At 41.4% G+C, this 20,581-nt stretch overlaps 1 protein-coding gene across 2 annotated transcripts; it reads right to left on the reverse strand.

The window, feature by feature from the left end:
- Nucleotides 1–249: 249 nt before the first annotated feature.
- LOC119794758 (serine/arginine repetitive matrix protein 1-like) lies at nt 250–19,088 on the reverse strand. Of its 2 annotated transcripts, XM_038302462.1 has the most exons (15): nt 18,903–19,087; nt 18,698–18,760; nt 18,305–18,390; nt 16,945–17,038; nt 11,808–12,003; nt 11,643–11,715; nt 11,492–11,555; nt 9,622–9,817; nt 9,457–9,529; nt 9,300–9,369; nt 7,711–7,858; nt 7,549–7,609; nt 7,311–7,441; nt 1,757–1,846; nt 250–399 (listed from the first exon to the last, which is right to left on the reverse strand). In XM_038302462.1, exons 1-15 carry the CDS (start codon nt 18,980–18,982, stop codon nt 379–381), a joined length of 1,446 nt encoding a protein of 481 aa, XP_038158390.1. In that variant the 5' UTR covers nt 18,983–19,087; the 3' UTR covers nt 250–378. The 2 variants fall into 2 exon arrangements, with proteins under 2 accessions (XP_038158390.1, XP_038158391.1); XM_038302463.1 differs by lacking the exon at nt 18,698–18,760 and having other exon boundaries at nt 18,903–19,088.
- Nucleotides 19,089–20,581: the final 1,493 nt, after the last annotated feature.

The following is a 20,581-nucleotide window of genomic DNA, read 5'->3' on the forward strand; positions in this document are numbered from 1 at the left end:
ATATTTAAAGTATTTATCTGAAGTTTGAATTGAGAATGTGAGCGGACTTTTATGTCTAAATTTAATTTTTTTATTTTTTTATTCCAGTTTACAAAACTCATTTGTAAAATGAATAGAAGCAAATAAATAAAAACGTGTAAACTAGTTTACAGCTTGGACCACCGTCACACATCCAAGTATGGCAGAATAAAGAAAATCAGGTCTGATCGATCAGCCGCCGATCAGACCTGATTAAAAATAAAAAACGTACCAAATGGAGACAGTATTTTATTGAGTGGAATGCATATGGGAGGGACGACAGTCTGAACGCCGTGGTTCTGTTAGGGTGGGGCTCGCGTCCCGTGGCTCACTGGGTCCAAAGCTGTTCTTCAGAGGCGGTCATTCGAATGGGCAGGTTCCCTGAAACAGAAGGAGTTGCTTTTATTCTCAATTCTATTCAGTTTATTTCTATAGCTCCAATTCCCATCATGTCATCTCAGGTCACTTTCCAGTTCACCAGATCATCCAGTCAGATTGATTCAAAGTTTTCTATCTAAGGAAAACCAGCTGATTGCATCGACTCATTGACTCTTCAGCAATCCCTCACACTAAGCATGCTTGTAGCGACAGTGGGGAGGAAAAACTCCCTTTTAACAGGAAGAAACCTCCAGCAGAACCAGGCTCAGTGTGAGCGGCCATCTGCTGAGGCCCACTGGGGTTCAAGGAGACAGAAGCAGACATAGAAAAAGAAGCATAGATACAAAAGGCAACTGTCAACCAGCTCCACAGGCGGCCCCGTCCAGGAAACACACAGCCACATAACTTCCAACCCGATTTAAAACCAAAAATGTGGAGCTTTCAGTTAACAGCTTTCCATTTGCTCATCATTGCCAAATTTGAACAAACATTTTCACTTCCTGCTTGAGCTTTTTTCACTAAAATGGCAGAAAAACTGTGAACCTTAAATGATTTTTCTCTTCTAAGACACTTTACACTAAAGAAATTACAAAACAAAAATGTATTTTAAACACCAATAATCAACAATCTCAAAAGGAACTTGAATGGGAAAAAAAGGAAAAACAATTGCAATTCTATCACTAAGTGTAGTTCTGCACTCCACCAGTAGGTGAAATGTTCTCATGAAGCTTCATGAACTGTGGAATTAAAAATGTCAGAAACAGTGTTGAGTTTGAGGCTTTATTTATTTATTTAAGCTATTTCTGACATTTTGAATTGAAAAATCTTCCTGGATGGAAGAGAAACGTCTTCAAACTTGGAAACAAAGTCCAGTCGATTGTTTTTAACTTTTATTTAATGATTATGACCTGGATGACTGAGAATCTTCACCATCAGATCAGCTGAAATAAATAAATATGAAAGAAGAGAAAATCTCTCAGCTTCTAACTTCCTGGCATCAACATTAAACAGAAGGATGTTTCTGTCTCTCCTCCTCTGATGACACCGATAACAGGGAAGCTCAGAACGAGCGTCGCAGCTGTTTGGAAATCCTTCCACATGCCACTAGATGGCAGTAAATCTGACACACTGGGACTTTAAGGCAGCTGAGGTGGTTGAAAGGATTAAATATGGAAGCACAAGATCCAAGAAGAAAGTAAAGTTATCCATCATTTTATTGAACTTTTTTATTCATTTTTAACAGAATTAAAAAAAATCATATAAATTAATCAGGATTAATCTCACAGTAAAGGTAGCAACTTGGTTTGAGTTATTAATTCATGTTTTTCTTTTACAAAGCTGACATTTAAATGGGAAAAACCTTGAGAAAGAGGTCAAACTGGGGCTGTAGCTTCTTGAGCATGGCCTCTGCTTTGCTGAGGCAGGAACGTCTCTGCTGCACCTCAAACTCCTGAGAAGGAAAAACAACAACAACATAAAAGCATCAACCATCAAAAACAGCAGAAAGATGCAGCTTTATGGGGAGAAATTATTGCTGGAAGCAAATAAAGCTTCTTAGAAGATTGAAATTCAAAAGAAATTTACATTCATTCGCATTCATAGAAAAAAAATCTGACAGCTTATGAAATATAATAAGCTATAATTACGAGATATAACATCATAATTACGAGATCAGTTTCTCGTAATAATGAGATCTTTCCTCATAATTACGAGAAGAAGTTGGACCAGGTCCCAACTCCATGCAGGATATCGGTTCACATGAAAACCTAAAACCAAACAGAATCTGTATTAATGGAGCTGTTGATGGATTTTGGCGTATGGTCATAAGGCGGCGTTCACACCGAACACAACAGGAGCAGCGAGTTTACATGCAAAGTCAATGGTTGATGCGCGTCAAGGCGCAGCAAAACGTCCCACAGCGCGTTTTGAACAGCAGGCGCAGCTCGTCGGGAGCATTTAAGGATAGAGTAGCTCCGCCTAACGCGCATCACACCCACTTTTCCCCCGCGCAGCTAGAGCAGCAAAGCTGCTTCAGCCGCGCGTCAGAACTAAACTGCTACATGCGTCAAAAAGGAAGCAGCAGATGCGACTTTGCTGCTCCTGCTGCGTTCGTTGTGAACGCAGCTTAAGGCTGCATGCTTACTGCAGTAGTAGTAATCCAGGGTTATAGCTGCGTACTTTGTTGTTAAGGTGAAAAACAGGAGCGGAGCTCCGACGCGGATCAGGACAGACCTCGGTACAGAGAACCGTTCAGAGGAAGAGATGCAGAGATTCTTAAGAAGTAATCATGAAGACCAGTTTTCTAAGAGATGTTTCATTACTGGCTCAAGTAATCATAACCAAATATATAGAAAAAGATCTCCTAATTATGAGATTGTATCTCTTGATTGTATATCTATTGATAGGTAAGGCCTTAAAAGGGTTGATACAGGAATTAGTTACTCAGATTGAATGCTCTTTTAATGCTCTTAGAAATAATTCTACATATTACTCTCATATATATATATGTTTTTTAAATGTTTTTTGTAATTCAGTATTTTTTAAGTTTCCAGGTTCCTGGTGTGTATCTGCATGCGTCAGATAATGAACTCCAACCTACATTACCGTGTTAACATGCTTTTCAATCCTTCCTGCTCATTCTTTTCAAAATAAACTTTGCTTTAAACTGTTGTGTGCTTGGAAAATATAAATTGTAATGTTAAAAATCTAAAAAAAGCTTGACAGGTTAAAAACTTGAGATAAATTACAAGACAGAAGTCAATGTTACAAATGAATAACTTTTATTTTAGAGTCACGGTATGTTGATACAAGATAATACTAGGGCTGCAACAACGAATTGATAAAATTGATAAAAATTGACTTTTAAAAGCGTTGGTAACGAATTTCATCATCGATTAGTTGTGTCGCGCGATTAATGCGTCATCCGCCGCCGCCGTCAACGCTGCCACTTGACTGAAGCGGAGGAAGAAGAAAAAAATACAGCAGAGCGAGCCAGCGCTGCAGGTGCAGTGTTGCCAACTCAGCGACTTTGTCGCTATATTTAGCGAATTTTCAGACCCCTCCAGCGACTATTTTTCAAAAAAGCGACTAGCGACAAATCTGGCGACTTTTTACAGTGTCACTGGCGGCTTTTGGAGACTCTTACTCTGACAGCACTGCAGTCAGAGCCGAAGGATGTTTACCCTCAGAATCCAGACTGCAAATGAAGCGCGCATGCGCCGGGATTGATCACAATAATTACAATAGCCTGCGCTTTGTAAAGCGAAAAAAAGTCTTAACATGCAACTTCAGTAAAAACAAATGAACATGGCACCGAACCACCACTGTTATGACGCAGCACCTGAAAAGGAAACACGTTGGAGCCTCGATGGCAGTGAAGAGAGCTGATCAGCAGGGTGAGCGGCCATGTTTGTTTGGTTTTAAAGTGGGGAAACGTAACGTTAGTTTCTCAGGTAGCTCATCTGATGCTTTCCTTACCGTGTTAGTAGGTTACAGACAGTGATAAGGTTGGCTACTTATTTTACTTTTAATTTCATTTGAATTAGCTTAAGCAGCGTTTATATTTACTTTATAAATAAATTAACTTGCAAATTATGAGGGCAAGGCTTTTAAAGTTTAAATCTTCTGGCAAAGATAAAGTAAAGATGATCCTGCAATTTATGGAAGTAAAGCAGAATAAAATCCAGCAAGATCAGTAATATGTCAATTAATTATCTGCCACATTCCCATGTAAATATCTGTCTTTGGAGGATGTGTTTTTTAGCACCCCTAGTTCTCTCATTTTTATTCCAAATACAATTTATAATTTGAATCACAGGGCTATTTTTATCTCTATGGTTCAGTATTTTCTCAAGTAGCAACTTTAACTGCTATACTTTCCTGTCTTAAAAGGCAGAACTCTTCTAGTCTAAAAAAAACTCATTTGGTGAAATGGGGGGGCCTATTGTTTGAACCCCTTAGGGGCTTTTAAAAACAAAAATGTCTTATTTTGCGCTTTATGAAACAAAGTAGCCTATATTTTGTGGATGTACAGCTACATTTCTCATTTAAGTTTGCATAGTTTTAACACAAATATTTATTTTTCATATTGCACCAGTACAGTTAATGAGCAACCTGTACTTGTGTGCTTGTTTGTTCTGTCTAAAATGTTCATTTTGGAATAAAGAGGTTAATATAAAAAATATTTTTTGTCCGATTCATCGATTAATCGAAAAAATTATCGGCCGATTCATCGATTTTTAAAATAATTGTTAGTTGCAGCCCAAGATAATACTATTAATATAATGTGACTTTTCTAGAGAATCATTATACATAGTTATTTTATTCAGGGTTTCCACAGTCTGACATCATTTCAGAATTCCCTGACTTTTAACTGACTCAGGATTAGTTTTCCCTGACAAAATAAATGCAGCAACAAGACAATAATAATAACATAACAGGTCACCAATCTAACATGCTTAGCTCTATAACATTTAAATGCACCTCTCCAATGTCTGAGAGAAAGAAATTATGAATATTTTATAATGTATGACCTGCATCACTGTACAGAAGACTGCCTTATGATAGCGCTTTCTAGCTTGTTTGTCATTTTGGTAACTACATCAAAATTATCGCTAGGTGGACAAAAATCACGCCATCTGGCGGGAAATCAACCGGCTTTTTCAAATCACAGGAGAATGTGTAAAAAACAACAAAAATGGCGCCGTCAACGCTTCTGGGTCGTTTTCATCGAATGTTGGTGATTTTAATGTAATTTTGAGTGATAAATAATTTTTGTTTGCTATCATTGTTAACATCGAGTCCCGTATATATATATATATTTTTTATTTTTTTTATTTTTTTTATTTTATTTAACCTTTATTTAACCAGGAAAGTCCCATTGAGTTAAAGTAACTCTTCTTCCAGGGAGTCCTGGCCAAGAAGGCGGCTTAAAAAGTTACATTAACATAAAACTACAGGAGACAAGACAACCACAGCTACATATCATCTAGGCAAAATTAAACACAACAAGATTGGGCATACACATACAACCAAAAAGCAAACAGCAAACAAGGCATCCAATCAACAACAGTTGCATCTGTCAGTTAATGATGATTTTAACAGGTCTTTAAAAGAATTTATGGATGGAAGTACTTCAAGATTTAAAGTGGCTTGAAGTTCATTCCATACTTTAGGTGCAAATGATGAAAATGCTGTTTTTCCTAGTTCAGTTCTAGTAAATGGAGTATGTAAAAGTATTTTTTCTGATGACCTAGTCCTGTAAGTACTATCTTGAACGGAAAGTAAATTAAAAATGTATAAAGGTAGTTTACCCATAAGGGCTTTGGCAATAAAAGTCAGTACATGAATTTTTCTCCTCATGGAAAGAGAAGACCACTGTACAGTTTCATAGAGAGTGCAGTGGTGAGTCCTAGCTGATGCACCTGTGATAAAACGTAAGGCAGAGTGGTACAGTACATCCAGTTTTTTAAGTAAGAATAAACTGGAGTGAATATACAGTGTATCCCCATAGTCAAGCACTGACAGGAATGTGCTCTGAACTAGCCTTTTCCTCGCAAGATAGGGAAAGCACTTCCTCATTCTAAAGAAAAAACCCAACTTTGGTCTAAGTTTCTTACAGAGGCTCTCAATATGGACACCAAAGGACATCTTATCATCCAACCAGATGCCTAAATACTTGTAAGATGATACTCCTTCTATTTTAGTGCCATCTTGTGTTGAAACACTAATGTTAGGTGAGGATCGTGAATGTGTGAATGTCATTGTTTTAGTTTTTTTTAGCATTCAGTACCAACTTTAATTCAATAAGAAATGTTTGTAAATGATTAAAAGCAGACTGCAATTGTGCAAATGCAGCATTCACTGATGAAGCTGTGGTGTACAAAATAGTGTCATCTGCATAAAGATGCACTTTTGCTGTCTTCAGGTCCTTACCCAAGTCATTTATATAAAGAGATATATAAATATATATATATATATATAAAAAAGTCACTGCGAAATCCTTGGTCATCTTTACCGTCAACAGTTTGCAGCCATGTCCCGAATTCCTCGTCTTCCAGCCACTTTTGTTGAAATTAGCATTTTTCCATTCTCTAGCTTTTTCTCCACCTCGCCCTTTTTTCCAAACATACGGCTTTAAGATCAAGCTGAAGCAGTTCCACGCAAAGATATCATGATATAATATATCTGACGAAATAGTTTTCATAAACTGATATATATTTTTTTTTTTCCAAATGAAGCATTTTAAATGCCACGATAACCCCATTTAATACATTTTAAAGTTGTAGGGAAGTCATATTCAAATGTCAAATCATTCTGGCTTAAACATTCAGCAGGCGTAGAGCTAACAGAACTGGCAGCGTTGCGAGGCAAGGGCTCAAACATGGACGGCTGGAAGCCTTCTACACCAAACCAAGCTTCTGCCGCCCTGGCGTCCTCTTCCACAACATCTTCGTCCCCGCTTTCCTCCTCTAAATAAAAAATGGATGACGGAGGAGACTCATCCACGACCTCCGACACTAAACTCTCCTCCTCTTGCATGTTTCCGCTGTCCATAGCGTTCCTTGACAGCGTCGTTTCTAAGTCACCAATTTAGTGCTACTTGGTCCCAATGGAATTTCCCATTGGGAACCTGCTAGCACTAAGATGCTAACTGGTTAGCATGATGCTTCCCACAAACCGGCTACAACCAAAACTTGCTTGCGAAACACAACAATCCCGCCCCCTTGATAATCGACCAATCACATTCACTTTATTCATTCGTGTAAAGTCGGGCACCACTCAGGAGAATTCGGAAATGCAACGGTTGGAACAGCCGCTTCCGTACGACTTTAATCCCAATTCACGCCTTAATTAAAAACTAATAATTAAATGACTGTTAATGATGTTCAAAGACCTAGGGATACCCTGCTTACCTTGCTGTTGGAGAGGTGTTCCAGGGAGGAGATGTGAGCCTGCACCTCGGCTGCAGACGTGGACACATGGACTTTACAAGCTGCACAGTAAAGCATTTCAACTTTGCTCATGTGGTGGTTTTCCTGCAGCCCTGAAAACACCAGAGGGGGTCGATCACCGAGCAGCAGAAACTCTCTAAATAAAGCCGATCCAAAGGAGTCTAACCTCCGACGGCTTCAATCCGTCAGACGTTCCTACCTGGTAAAGCGGTTTCCTCTACGGCTCGGCTGCAGTGCTGGCTTTTATACACCATGACTTCCTGTTGGGAGGGAGACGACTGGAACTAACCCGACTTTATGTGTTTCTAATGAGATGAGAAATGCTGGAATACGTCAGCGGTATAAACTAATGCCATCCCACCTGTAGGAAGGCCACGGCCATGTCGTCATAGTTACTGCTGCGCTGGATGTACTCCAGTGTATCCCAGTGGCCTTTGCTGTCCAAATGATCCTCCAGCTCCTGGGCGTTGGACAGCTTGACGTCACAGAGGTCACAGGTGATGGGGCACCTAGAAGACGGAGGTAAAGGTATCACAGCAATCAGTCTGGTGCTGAATTCAACTGATCTTATCAATGAATGGAAATGCTTCCATCTTCTCTGGAAGGGTTCCTCCAGCATAAAGTTAAATTCAAGACTTTTTAAAGCCGGCTGAATTTCAAACATGTTTGATTTTCTCCCGACCTTCTGATTCCTGATGGGGGGGTGATCGTTAGAGGCTGATCGCCCCTCGTTAGCCCCTGTTCACTACACCACACACTATCAGGCTGAAACTCTGTCCGATCGAAAAATTCTCGCACACCTGGAAAGTCGGCCCGAAAAGCAACGTACATTGTGCGAAAAAAATCACAGTGTTTATTATTGGTGGGGACATGTCCACGAAAGTTACGCCTTCGAGTGAAACCAACTACCAGTTTTAGTCCCTGTCTACTTTTAAGGCTAGGCTTAAAACTTTCCTTTTTTTTTTCCATTTATAGTTAGAGTGGCTCAGGTTATCCTGAGCTATTTCTATAGTTCTGCTGCTATAGGCTTAGACTGCTGGAGGACATAGGGACCCCTTTTTCATCATTCATTTCTATGTCTGCTTCTGTCTCCTTGAACCCCAGTGGGCCTCAGCAGATGGCCGCTCACACTGAGCCTGGTTCTGCTGGAGGTTTCTTCCTGTTCAAAGGGAGTTTTTCCTCTCCACTGTCGCTACAAGCATGCTTAGTGTGAGGGATTGCTGAAGAGTCAATGAGTCGATGCAATCAGCTGGTTTTCCTTAGATAGAAAACTTTGAATCAATCTGACTGGATGATCTGGTGAACTGGAAAGTGACCTGAGATGACATGATGCGAATTGGAGCTATAGAAATAAACTGAATAGAATCTTTCCCATCTTTCCATAAACAGATCTCTTTTAAGTCTTAAAACAAAAGTAATTCTTTTCATATTAAAGATGTTATAATGTCAAACCATTTATCCACTGTAGGTCTTTCTAGTTTTAGCCTCTTCCTTGTTACAGCTTTTCTAGAAGCTGCACTTAGTATCTGAAATAACTACAATATAATGACAGAAACTCAAAATTAATATCCGTCTGAAACACATTTTGCATTATATTGTAGATCTCCTACAAGAAAGTTAATATTGGATCAGACCAGAATATGCGATAATGATTTGCTTCCAGGCCTCCATGACCCTCTGCCATTTTCAATGACCGTCTGAAACCGTAGCTCACCACAGATTTACGTCTGAAAGTGCACAGAAAAAGATCGCTAACGGGACGAGCTCGTAGGACGGCGTTATGTAAACATATCACCAGAATGATTGACAGTTAGGAGGACCACTGATTGAGATGATCCACCTGGAAGTAAAAGATCATCCTCTATACCTTCAATAGTTATTTGCATGTTTTTACTCGTTTTGCATTTTAAAGTGAAATTACAAACATTAAGTATTTTTTTTGTAGCTTACTTGTCCAGTGGAGCTTTCTCCCCCTTGGTTCTCGTCAGCTTCGGAGGCGTCGGCGCCTCTATATCCGGTCCTGTTAAACAAAACAAATAAAAGAAAGAAATTCAAGCAATAAAACTTAAACATCCGACTCTTTTAAACCAAGGAGCAAAGAGCGAACCTCTTTCTACGTAACCCAGCGGCTGATGGTCGCGTTTTAACCTGGGTGGCGATGCCCTGAGAGTGGAGGTCATCTGCAGGGAGACACGCAAAGACCAACGTTTACATTTTGAAAGAATAAACCGAGTTCTGACAAACTTAGCAGAAAAATTCCAGGGAGTTCTACTTCTCTAGAATATTCCAGACGAGGCCCCGTGGCCTCAGCCTTGGACGCCTCCCAGCGCCTGCTGTCTCTGTCCGCAGACAGATGCTGGGATCTCAGGCTGATGTCCTGAGGAGGGGGGGGCTGGCGGTCTGGAGGCAGCGACGTCTCTGCATCCGAGTCTGACGACAGAGGGCTGCTGGGGTCATAGATGCTGGCCCTACGGGGAGAAGGAAGACTTTGATGGAAGCGGATTCAAGGGTGTAACTTGGTGATGAAAGTTGGTGGGGGCGCTCTAAAGGTGGGGGTGCTCTAAGGGTGGGGGCTCTCTAGGGGTGGGGGCGCTCTAAGGGTGGGGGCATTTTAAGTGAGGGGGCGCTCTAAGGGTGGGGAGCGCTTTAAGGGTGGGGGCGCTCTGAGGGTGGGGGCATTTTAAGTGAGGAGGCACTCTAAGGGTGGGGGCTCTCTAGGGGTGGGTGCGTTCTAGGGCTGGGGGTGCTTTAAGGGTGGGGGCGGTCTAAGGGAGGGGGCGGTCTAAGGGGTGGGGGCTCTCTAGGGGTGGGGGCGCTCTAAAGGTGGGGGCTCTCTAGGGGTGGGGGCGCTCTAAGGGTGGGGGCGCTCTAAAGGTGGGGGCTCTCTAGGGGAGGGGGCGGTCTAAGGGGTGGGGGTGCTCTAAGGGTGGGGGGCGCTCTAAAGGTGGGGGCTCTCTAGGGGTGGGGGCGCTCTAAGGGTGGGGGCGGTCTAAGGGAGGGGGCGGTCTAAGGGGTGGGGGCGCTCTAAGGGTGGGGGGCGCTCTAAAGGTGGGGGCTCTCTAGGGGTGGGGGCGCTCTAAGGGTGGGGGTGCTCTAAGGGTGGGGGGCGCTCTAAAGGTGGGGGTGCTCTAAGTGAGGGGGCGGTCTAAGGGTGGGGGCGGTCTAAGGGTGGGGGGCGGTCTAAGGGTGGGGGGCGCTCTAAAGGTGGGGGCTCTCTAGGGGTGGGGGCGCTCTAAGGGTGGGGGTGCTCTAAGGGTGGGGGGCGCTCTAAAGGTGGGGGTGCTCTAAGTGAGGGGGCGCTCTAAGGGAAGGGGCGGTCTAAGGGGTGGGGGCGCTCTAAGGGTGGGGGGCGCCCTAAAGGTGGGGGCTCTCTAGGGGTGGGGGCGCTCTAAGGGTGGGGGCGCTCTAGGGGTGGGGGTGCTCTAAGGGTGGGGGTGCTCTAGGGGTGGGGGCGCTCTAAGGGTGGGGGCGCTCTAGGGGTGGGGGCGCTCTAAGGGTGGGGGCGCTCTAGGGGTGGGGGCGTTCTAAGGGTGGGGGCGCTCTAAGGGTGGGGAGCGCTTTAAGGGTGGGGGCATTTTAAGTGAGGGGGCACTCTAAGGGTGGGGGCGGTCTAAGGGTGGGGGCTCTCTAGGGGTGGGGGCGCTCTAAGGGTGGGGGCGTTCTAAAGGTGGGGGCGCTCTAAGGGTGGGGAGCGCTTTAAGGGTGGGGGCATTTTAAGTGAGGGGGCACTCTAAGGGTGGGGGCTCTCTAGGGGTGGGTGCGTTCTAGGGGTGGGGGTGCTTTAAGGGTGGGGGCGCTCTAAGGGTGGGGGCGCTCTAAGGGTGGGGGCGCTCTAAGGTTTGCTTCCAGGCCTCCATGACCCTCTGCCATTTTCAATGACCGTCTGAAACCGTAGCTCACCACAGATTTACGTCTGAAAGTGCGCAGAAAAAGATCGCTAACGGGACGAGCTCGTAGGACGGCGTTATGTAAACATATCACCAGAATGATTGACAGTTAGGAGGACCACTGATTGAGATGATCCACCTGGAAATAAAAGATCATCCTCTATACCTTCAATAGTTATTTGTAATGTCAATTTAAAATGCAAAACGAGTAAAAATATGCAAACATTAAGTATTTTTTTTGTAGCTTACTTGTCCAGTGGAGCTTTCTCCCCCTTGGTTCTCGTCAGCTTCGGAGGCGTCGGCGCCTCTATATCCGGTCCTGTTAAACAAAACAAATAAAAGAAAGAAATTCAAGCAATAAAACTTAAACATCCGACTCTTTAAAACCAAGGAGCAGAGAGCGAACCTCTTTCTACGTAACCCAGCGGCTGATGGTCGCGTTTTAACCTGGGTGGCGATGCCCTGAGAGTGGAGGTCATCTGCAGGGAGACACGCAAAGACCAACGTTTACATTTTGAAAGAATAAACCGAGTTCTGACAAACTTAGCAGAAAAATTCCAGGGAGTTCTACTTCTCTAGAATATTCCAGACGAGGCCCCGTGGCCTCAGCCTTGGACGCCTCCCAGCGCCTGCTGTCTCTGTCCGCAGACAGATGCTGGGATCTCAGGCTGATGTCCTGAGGAGGGGGGGGCTGGCGGTCTGGAGGCAGCGACGTCTCTGCATCCGAGTCTGACGACAGAGGGCTGCTGGGGTCATAGATGCTGGCCCTACGGGGAGAAGGAAGACTTTGATGTTTGAGATGCCTTATAGTGCATTACATATATAGGGCCCAAAAACATTAATGCATGAAAATAATAATTAATAAGAGCCGATTCCAATGGAAAAATTGATATATCACGCATCCCTAGAAGTACAATTTCAATTCCATCCAGAAAAAATTGGATATGCTGCATTTTAAATACAGCGTTGCATTTTTTTGGTAAACTTTCTGGTAAACTTGGAGATATATTTTATTGCATGTTGCTTATCCCATTAAATCTGTTTCACCTTTAAAGGTACACTATGCAACCGGTGTTGATTTTCCAGCGAGGCTCCCCCCAGAGGGGGGGAAATATGCTCAGCTGTTCTCCTGGTTTCTCCGTCAAGCCAGGCGCGGTTGTTTTGAGCTTAGCAGACAGGCGAACGCAACGAATGACTAAGCATCTGACGCGCGTGACGCGCCGCAAACGCGCTGCTGCTCGAGATGGAAAAATTTATTTTTTGCTGCTCGACGCGCCGCGTCAACCAATCAGAGAAGCTGATCTGGGAGCTGGCAGGGAGAGAGACACAACGCTGATGATCAGAGGCTATGATCCATCCTCTTAAACAGTTTATTGACGCCTAAATTAACTTAAAATGCAGAAACCTGCCGGCAGAATATGTTCGCTTTTATTATCCTGCTGCCTGCAGATCAGATTATTTAGATGAAAAACACCTACCAGCTGCCGCGGTGAACCGCGAGGAGGCGACCCGGCCAGAGGCTGCTGATGAAGGGATTCCTACTGTCGGCGCACCGCTGGTATGTGGGGGTCTGAGCAGCTCCGACAGAAAAAATATTGGAAGGCAGGATGATAATCTGAATGAACTGACTGCAATGATTTCGTTTTCAGGTGTATTTTCTCACTTAAAAACATATTAAAACTACTTTATTCCCACTGATCACAGCAAATATAGCTGCAAGGCAGAGAAAGGATAGTGAAGCTCCGCCCAACGCGCGTCAGTAACACTTTTGCACCGCGCAGCCAGAGCAGCAAAGCTGCTTCAGCCGCGCGTCAGAACTAACTGGTACAAGCAGCAAAAATGAAGCAGCAGACGCCATTTTGCTGCTTTTGCTGCGTGAACATAGCATAACTGCACAAAGATCGCCACTGTGCTAGCAACGAGAATGCTTTTAACTGGGGGGTGTAGCAGTTCTCGCCGTAAAGCAAGACTGACTCTCACGAGACTTCTGAGCCTGTGGGTGCGGGTCGGTGCTCCTGCAGTTGCAAGTGCAGTATTTCCCCCACAGACCACCAGGGCGGCCGAGAAAACCTTTGTTCAACCTGAAATGACTCATTTAATCATCCAAAACGTTATGGAACACATTAATTAACTGAAAAAATGTTGCATAGTGTGCCTTTAAATAATCTGCAGCTCTCCCTACTTCTCTCTGTTTAAAAAGATTTATGAACCTCTTTACTAATATAATGATGCCAGAAACAACATTTCTAGATCTGTAGAAGCTCTGCAGTCTGATCCTGTCTGTTTAATAAGTAAACATTAAGTTAAGCTGTAACTGGGAATCATAGTCCTCTGAGAAACCAAGATTTTTTCAACAAGTAAAGAAGAACATTTACACTGTTTCATCAAGATTCTTGCATTATAATACTAACTTGGATAAGCTTACAATCTGTTGCCATTTTTAGTTTAAAAAGCTCTGCATGTCTAACAGATTTTTCGGTGACATCTCTAATTATTTAACAAACCCGTCTCCCAACTTTTACTAAAACATCGAAGTAGCTGCTGGTTAATATTCACTGAGTGCTGCTGTGTTTCTCTCCTCCTCCATGTAGCGACTGTCAGTGAAATGTGAACGCGAATTAGATTCTCAAAGCTACAGATTTGATGATGTCACACTGAGAGGCGGGACATGGAAGCAGCGGGAGAGAGGAAAAAAAAACACAGACTCAAAACGCTCTGAACACAGTTAGCTGCACCCGACCTCTGTTAGCTTCGGCTAAAGAAGATGAGCAGAAAGGGGGAAAAAAGTGGAGATTATTGGGTCCACACAAGTCCTTCAGAAAGTTATGCCTGCACTGCAAAAATGATCTGGAAATAAGTAAAAATGTCTTAAATTAAGTGTATTTAGCCTTAATTTGAGCAGGTAAATAAGATTATTTGCCAATGGAACGAGATAATTAGATAATATCAACTTGGCATAAGACAATGCAATAGTTTTTTCTTATTTTTAAATTAAATTGTCTTGTTCCAACGACAAAATGTCTCACTCTTCTCCTCAATTCAAGAAAAAAATGCACTTAAAGAAAAAATGACTTATCTAGATTTAAATTTTTGCAGTGTGGCGGTGAGTGGCTTACATGATTTAAAGCAAGTTCAGCTCCCAAACTATAAATTGGAAAAACAATTGATTGTATTTGTATACCGGTAAGGCATTGAGGAATATTTTCAGGTTTAACTATTTTAAATTAGGGCTGGGCAATAATTCAATAACGATATATATCGATCGATAGACGTGTGGCGCAATAGAAAAAAAGCGGGTCGATAAAAGTTCGATAAAAAAGAAACGCAGTTTTCCTTCCTTCTCATTGTAGCCTAGCATGTAGGTTTATGCTAGTCACTGCTTCCTCCCAAGCAATCACAATCGCGGACCCAGGCACGCCGTCACAAAGCGCCGCCCTCTCAAACCACAACACAGAGCACATGAAGCTGTGCAGCAAGGAGAGGCGGAGGAAATTGTTCCAAAGAAGGGTTTTTGTAGTTCGGCAGTCTGGCAGTATTTCGGTCATGGCAAGTCGGACAAAAAACAAACCAGTCATCTGGAAAATGTGTCGGGAACCAGTGAAAACCAGTCTGATAACACAACCAACTTTTTTTTTTTATCATCTCAGCCGCTCACAGCCGCAGGAGTACGAGCTGTGTAGGCCCCGACGCGGCTCTCCTCCGAGGAATCTTCGGGAATTTCGGGAAAATATATATATATATGTTCAGTTCTGGGCAGTTTCCCACGTAGTTCTAACAATTGAGAGAAAAATGCTGAGGGGCCAGAAACTTCAAAGTAATAACTCAGGTTAAAGCAGGAAACGGGGGCGGCAGTGGGTGTCCATTTATATATTCGTTATATTTATTTTGGTCACTTTTCTGGTCACTTTAGTTTATTCTTTGTCAGTATTTAATAACATAACTCAGGTCTCTTAAGTTATTTTTCTTTAAAACAATTCTGTTATGGTTAAAGAAGTTGGTTAAATAAAGATTTAATTGGAAGTCTGTGTTTGTGTTTTTTATTAAAATTAAATCATTTAGCAATATTATAAAAAGTCCAGGCAGAGCTGCACATAAAATATGGTTTCAAATCTTTTCAATAATTATCGATATCGATCAATATATCAATATCGCCCAGCCCTATTTTAAATGTCATCATGTCTGAATTATAGATCATTAAACAAAGGAAAAAAGAAAAATGTAAAAAAAAATTTTAAAAATTAAAATTTGCCTCGCCAAATTTTTTTTCCAAAATAAACTCTGCAAAACACCATGAAAGCCCATTTGAAACTCTGGATGAAGCCTCAGACTTTATAGATCCACGTCTTGACAAGGAATCCTGAGTTCCCCCACTCCCACAGACTGCCACTCTGGGTCCCTGAGCAAAGACCCTTAAAGGCACACTATGCAACATTTTTTCAGTTAATTAATGTGTTCCATAACGTTTTGGATGATTAAATGAGTCATTTCAGGTTGAACAAAGGTATTCTTGGCCGCCCTGGTGGTCTGTGGGGGAAATACTGCACTTGCAATTGCAGGAGCACCGACCCGCACCCACAGGCTCAGAAGTCTCGCGAGAGTCAGTCTTGCTTTACGGCGAGAACTGCTACACCCCCCAGTTAAAAGCATGCTCGTTGCTAGCACAGTGGCGATCTTTGTGCAGTTATGCTACGTTCACGCAGCAAAAGCAGCAAAATCACGTCTGCTGCTTCATTTTTGCTGCTTGTACCAGTTAGTTCTGACGCGCAGCTGAAGCAGCTTTGCTGCTCTGGCTGCGCGGTGCAAAAGTGTGTCTGACGCGCGTTGGGCGGAGCTTCACTATCCTTTCTCTGCCTTGCAGCTATATTTGCTGTGATCAGTGGGAATAAAGTAGTTTTAATATGTGTTTAAGTGAGAAAATACACCTTAAAACTTCATCAGTGCAGTCAGTTCCTCCAGATTATTATCCTGCCTTCAATATTTTTTCTGTCGGAGCCGCTCAGACCCCCACATACCAGCGGTGCGCCGACAGTAGGGATCCCTTCATCAGCAGCCTCTGGCCGGGTTGCCTCCTCGCGGTTCACCGCGGCAGCTGGTAGGTGTTTTTTATCTAAATAATCCAAACTGCATATTCTGCCGGCAGATTTCTGCATTTTAAGTTAATTTAGGCATCAATAAACTGTTTAAGAGGAGAGATCATCAGCGCTGTGTCTCTCTCCCTGCGTCAGATCTAGCCCGACGCGCTGCTTCAGCTGCTCAGACGTGGTGCGCCTGCTGCTCAAAACGCGCCGCGGGACCTTTTGCTGCGCCTTGACGTTACGTTGCATGTAAACTCGCTGCTTCTGTCGCGCCAGCTGCGGTGTGAACGCAGCATTAGTCATTCGTTGCGTTCGCCTGTCTGCTAAGCTCAAAACAACCGCGCCTGGCTTGACGGAGAAACCAGGAGAACAGCTGTGCATATTTACGACAGTGCACTTTTACTTTCGCCCTCTGGGGGGAGCCTCGCTGGAAAATCAACACCGGTTGCATGGTGTACCTTTAACCCCAAACTGCTCCCCGTGCGCCGCACAATGGCAGCCCACTGGGGATGGGTTAAATGCAGAGAGTTCATCTCGTTGCTTTGTTCTTTTGACAGCGTAATGATAATAAAGTTGAATTCTATCTATTCTAGAAGCAGACTGCCATCACCAGAGAGAGCAACATTCCCTCACCTGGTCGCATCCTTGGGGTTTTTCTCTTCAGGCTCCTCTTTCTGCTTATCGACTGCCTGGAATGCAGGTTTCCATTTGTCCACAGCCTCCTTTGCTAAATGAAAAAAACAAAATAAAATACAGATACCTGAACAAACGGTTTCAGAAATCCTTTCCTGTCGCTCCTTTTAATTTTTGGTATTGCTGTGAAATACTTCCAACTACACACATTTGAGAAAGAAATTAAATGCATACAAAGTTATAAAAACATTGAATAGTTATTGAGATTAAAATATAGAATTTTTAAATCTGATTAAAAATGTCATTTTAATTTCCTCAAATGTATGTGTGCTGTTATGGGACATAATCAATGTGATTTTCAGTTTAAAATGTTACATTTGATGTCCAACTTTATTAACAATAAGAATATTTTTCCAATTAAAAAAAGGAACCTTTGAAATTATAAAAGGAATGAATTCAGTTTTAACCCCATTTAAAAAACACAGTATATTGCTAAAAGTCTAAACCAGCTTATGAACCAAACGACTTAATTCTCGTAATTTTATTACTATTCTCGTTGTGAATTTATTCTCGTAATGTTATTTTATTTAACTTTTATTTTACCAGGAAGTAATAAGACACATACAATAAGACATATAAAAACACATAAAAACAACATAATAAAAATCAATCATAAACTAGACTCTAGAATGACTATTCTCGTGATTTTGACTTCATTCTTAAAAAAAAAAAAATCTAGTATTAGGGCCAGGCTAGACATTAATTATTAGATATTAATTATTAAAGTAAAGTTGTGATTCTGACCTTGATTAATTGCCATTTCTTTTCTTGTATATTGGAGTCTATAGAAAGAAACTTTATTATTATTATTTTTTACATTAATGTTTAGGGTGATAAGTACTATTGTGTTTACATCCTTTGTGTGATTTCTGTATTGCAGAAGTAAAACATTACAACAAATAAAAATCGTATATGTCAGGCGAGAAACCTGACTGGCACCCCAGTGTTTGACAATAAGAAACCGTCACAATAATAAACAATTTAAAAAAAACACCATTCAAATTATAAAAGGAAATAATTCTATGTTTTAATCCTATAAAAAACACAGTGTATTGCTAAAATATTCTGCACATATATTCACCTGAGAACTGATGATGTCTGTGTGTTAAAGACCCTGATTATACTGAAGTTTAAATGACAATAAAGTACTGAATCTCTATTTATTGTATTTTAAATAGGCCTATCGGCTCATAGGTCTTTTGTCCTAAAATAAAATCCCCTGCATCTGGACACACCTGAAGGGATATTAATTATTTCTGTTTCCTGCCCAGTCAGTAAACATGAGTCTGAAGGTGCAAACCTGAAGGCTGCTTTAACTGAGGCTTCGAAGCCACTTCCGGGGTTCCTGAAATGCGTTTCATGGCTTCAATAAATTGTTGGGGGACTCTGCAAAAAAGAAAGAGTAAACAAATAGGACCATCCCATGAGTGATGCTAATAGACCTCAACAGCAGCAACTATGAACAGGTCAGGGAAGGGAGCTAAGCTAAGGCTTTGATTTTATTACACAGTTAGGATAAAATTAGTAATTGTGAGGAAAAACTCAGATAACTGATTAATCTGCGCCTTATAGCAAACACGCAGCAGTTGAATCAAGTGAGAATATTTATTTTTTCCAATAGTTACTGCAGAATAAAGCTAAGCTATGTTAGCTACTTTGACTGCATTAAGAACAGAGCTGATAGTTTGCTCACCTTTTAGCCGTGGTTAATCCCAGAGGAGCTGGTCGGCCTCTGCTCAGTGATTCAAACGTATTTCTGTTGTGGCAAACACGCAGCAGTTAAATCAAGTGAGAATATTTATTTATTTTTTCCAATAGTTACTGCAGAATAAAGCTAAGCTATGTTAGCCTGTTAGCTACTTTGACTCCATTAAGAACAGAGCTGATAGTTTGCTCACCTTTTAGCCGTGGTTAATCCCAGAGGAGCCGGCCGGCCTCTGCTCGATGATTGAAACGTATTTCTGTTGTGGCGTTTCATTATTTCTGTAAAAATGTATCAAAGCGGCCTGTACTAAAGCCTTAAGTGATGTTTTTAAAACAAACTGCCTCAATACACCGACAGGTGGCAGCAAAGCTCCAACAGGGAGACTGCAAACCCTTCTTCGTCTGATCCGCAACGGCCTTCTACAGTTATAATAAAGTCCATGAAGGCGCTTTACCGCCACCTACTGGACCGGAATCATTCTGCTCTTCCAACAGATCGAGCTTTTTATTTCAATGATGTAACTCGAAAAACGTTTTTTTTAATATTGTGTAAGTGATTATTAGTTTATTCAATCTTTCATCTGTCATATTTCTGGTCCATACGATCATTCTGATACATTCCATGAAAACAATGCTGCCCAAAATATTCAACTTTATTGTCAAATGTGCTACATGGTAAACATACAACACAGATAAAATTGTAGTCCTCTCAACCCCACGGTGCATAATAAACTATAAAATATAATGAACCAACACATAAAAAAATAAAAAATAAAAACCTAAGATATAAAAATAAATATCAAAATATATTAATATATACAATAATCCCATTAATTTATAGGATGCATTTTAACAAGTTAAGACCTGTTTAAACTATAGGACATACACAACTGTCTCTTGTTTTCTTTTTCTCAGGTCTTCTTTTAATTTCTTATAAACTTCAGAGTGCTGTATAACATAGAGGCATCAAATTAACTTTTACATTCGGTCACTTCGGCATCATTGTGTTTTTAATAAGCCGGTTACCGTTGCAAGAATGAAAGTTTTGATTTCTGAATTTTATCTGGTTTAAACAACCAAATAACCCACTTTTTTTTTTTTTGCAGAGTTGAACACACCCTGTTTAATTTGACACTACACTGCAAAAACTAATTAAAAAATAGATCAACCTTTTTTTTAAATAATTGTATTTGCTTTACAGGTTAAAAAAAATGATTCTTTCCACTTGAAATAACATAATTAAAAAGTATAAACTTGTTTATTGTTTCTTATTTTTAACATAATCATCTTATTCATTTTCCAGATGTTCTCAAAATAAGGCAAAATACACATATTTCAAGAAAAATTGACTTTTTATTTTTATTTCTGCAGTTTAGGGCCGGTGTTCTGTCAGACCAGCATACCTATAGTCAATACATATGCACAAGATGTCAGATTTGCATTTATCCCTTTAGTTTCATACGAAAAATAGACTAAACTACTTCAAATGGCGTGTATCCCTTTAGTCATTTACAAAAAAGAAAAACAATTTAAGGTCATACACTTCAAAAAAACACCAAAAAGTAAGTGAATAAATAGTTTTTTTGTACATGACTAAAGGGATACACGTCCGTTGAGGTAGTTTAAAGGCTATTTTTCATACAAAACTAAATGGATAATCTGGTTCTGACTATGGGTATGCTGGTCTGACCGTGTATGCTCATCTGACAGAACACCGGATTTGGCCAACAGGCCTCGACTTTGACACACATGCTTTCTACTCTTCTTGCTTGATTTATTTTCCTATAGTTTTTCCAACTATTTTTAAAATCATTTACTGTTTTTTTTTTGTAATCAGAATTATTACATAGAATCTGAACCATTTTAAATAATT

The sequence above is a fragment of the Cyprinodon tularosa genome, unplaced genomic scaffold (genome assembly GCF_016077235.1).
Source record: "Cyprinodon tularosa strain WSP-4 unplaced genomic scaffold, ASM1607723v1 ctg490, whole genome shotgun sequence".
In the NCBI taxonomy this organism is placed as follows: Eukaryota; Metazoa; Chordata; class Actinopteri; order Cyprinodontiformes; family Cyprinodontidae; genus Cyprinodon; species Cyprinodon tularosa.

Coding starts and splice junctions, on each gene's coding strand:
- LOC119794758 (XM_038302462.1), bottom strand. CDS start 18,982: ATGAAACGCCACAACAGAAATACGTTTCAATCATCGAGCAGAGGCCGG. Junction 12,004..16,944: donor AACCCCAAGGATGCGACCAG/GTGAGGGAATGT, acceptor TTCTCCCCGTAG/GGCCAGCATCTATGACCCCA. Junction 11,716..11,807: donor GTCTGGAATATTCTAGAGAA/GTAGAACTCCCT, acceptor GTCTCCCTGCAG/ATGACCTCCACTCTCAGGGC.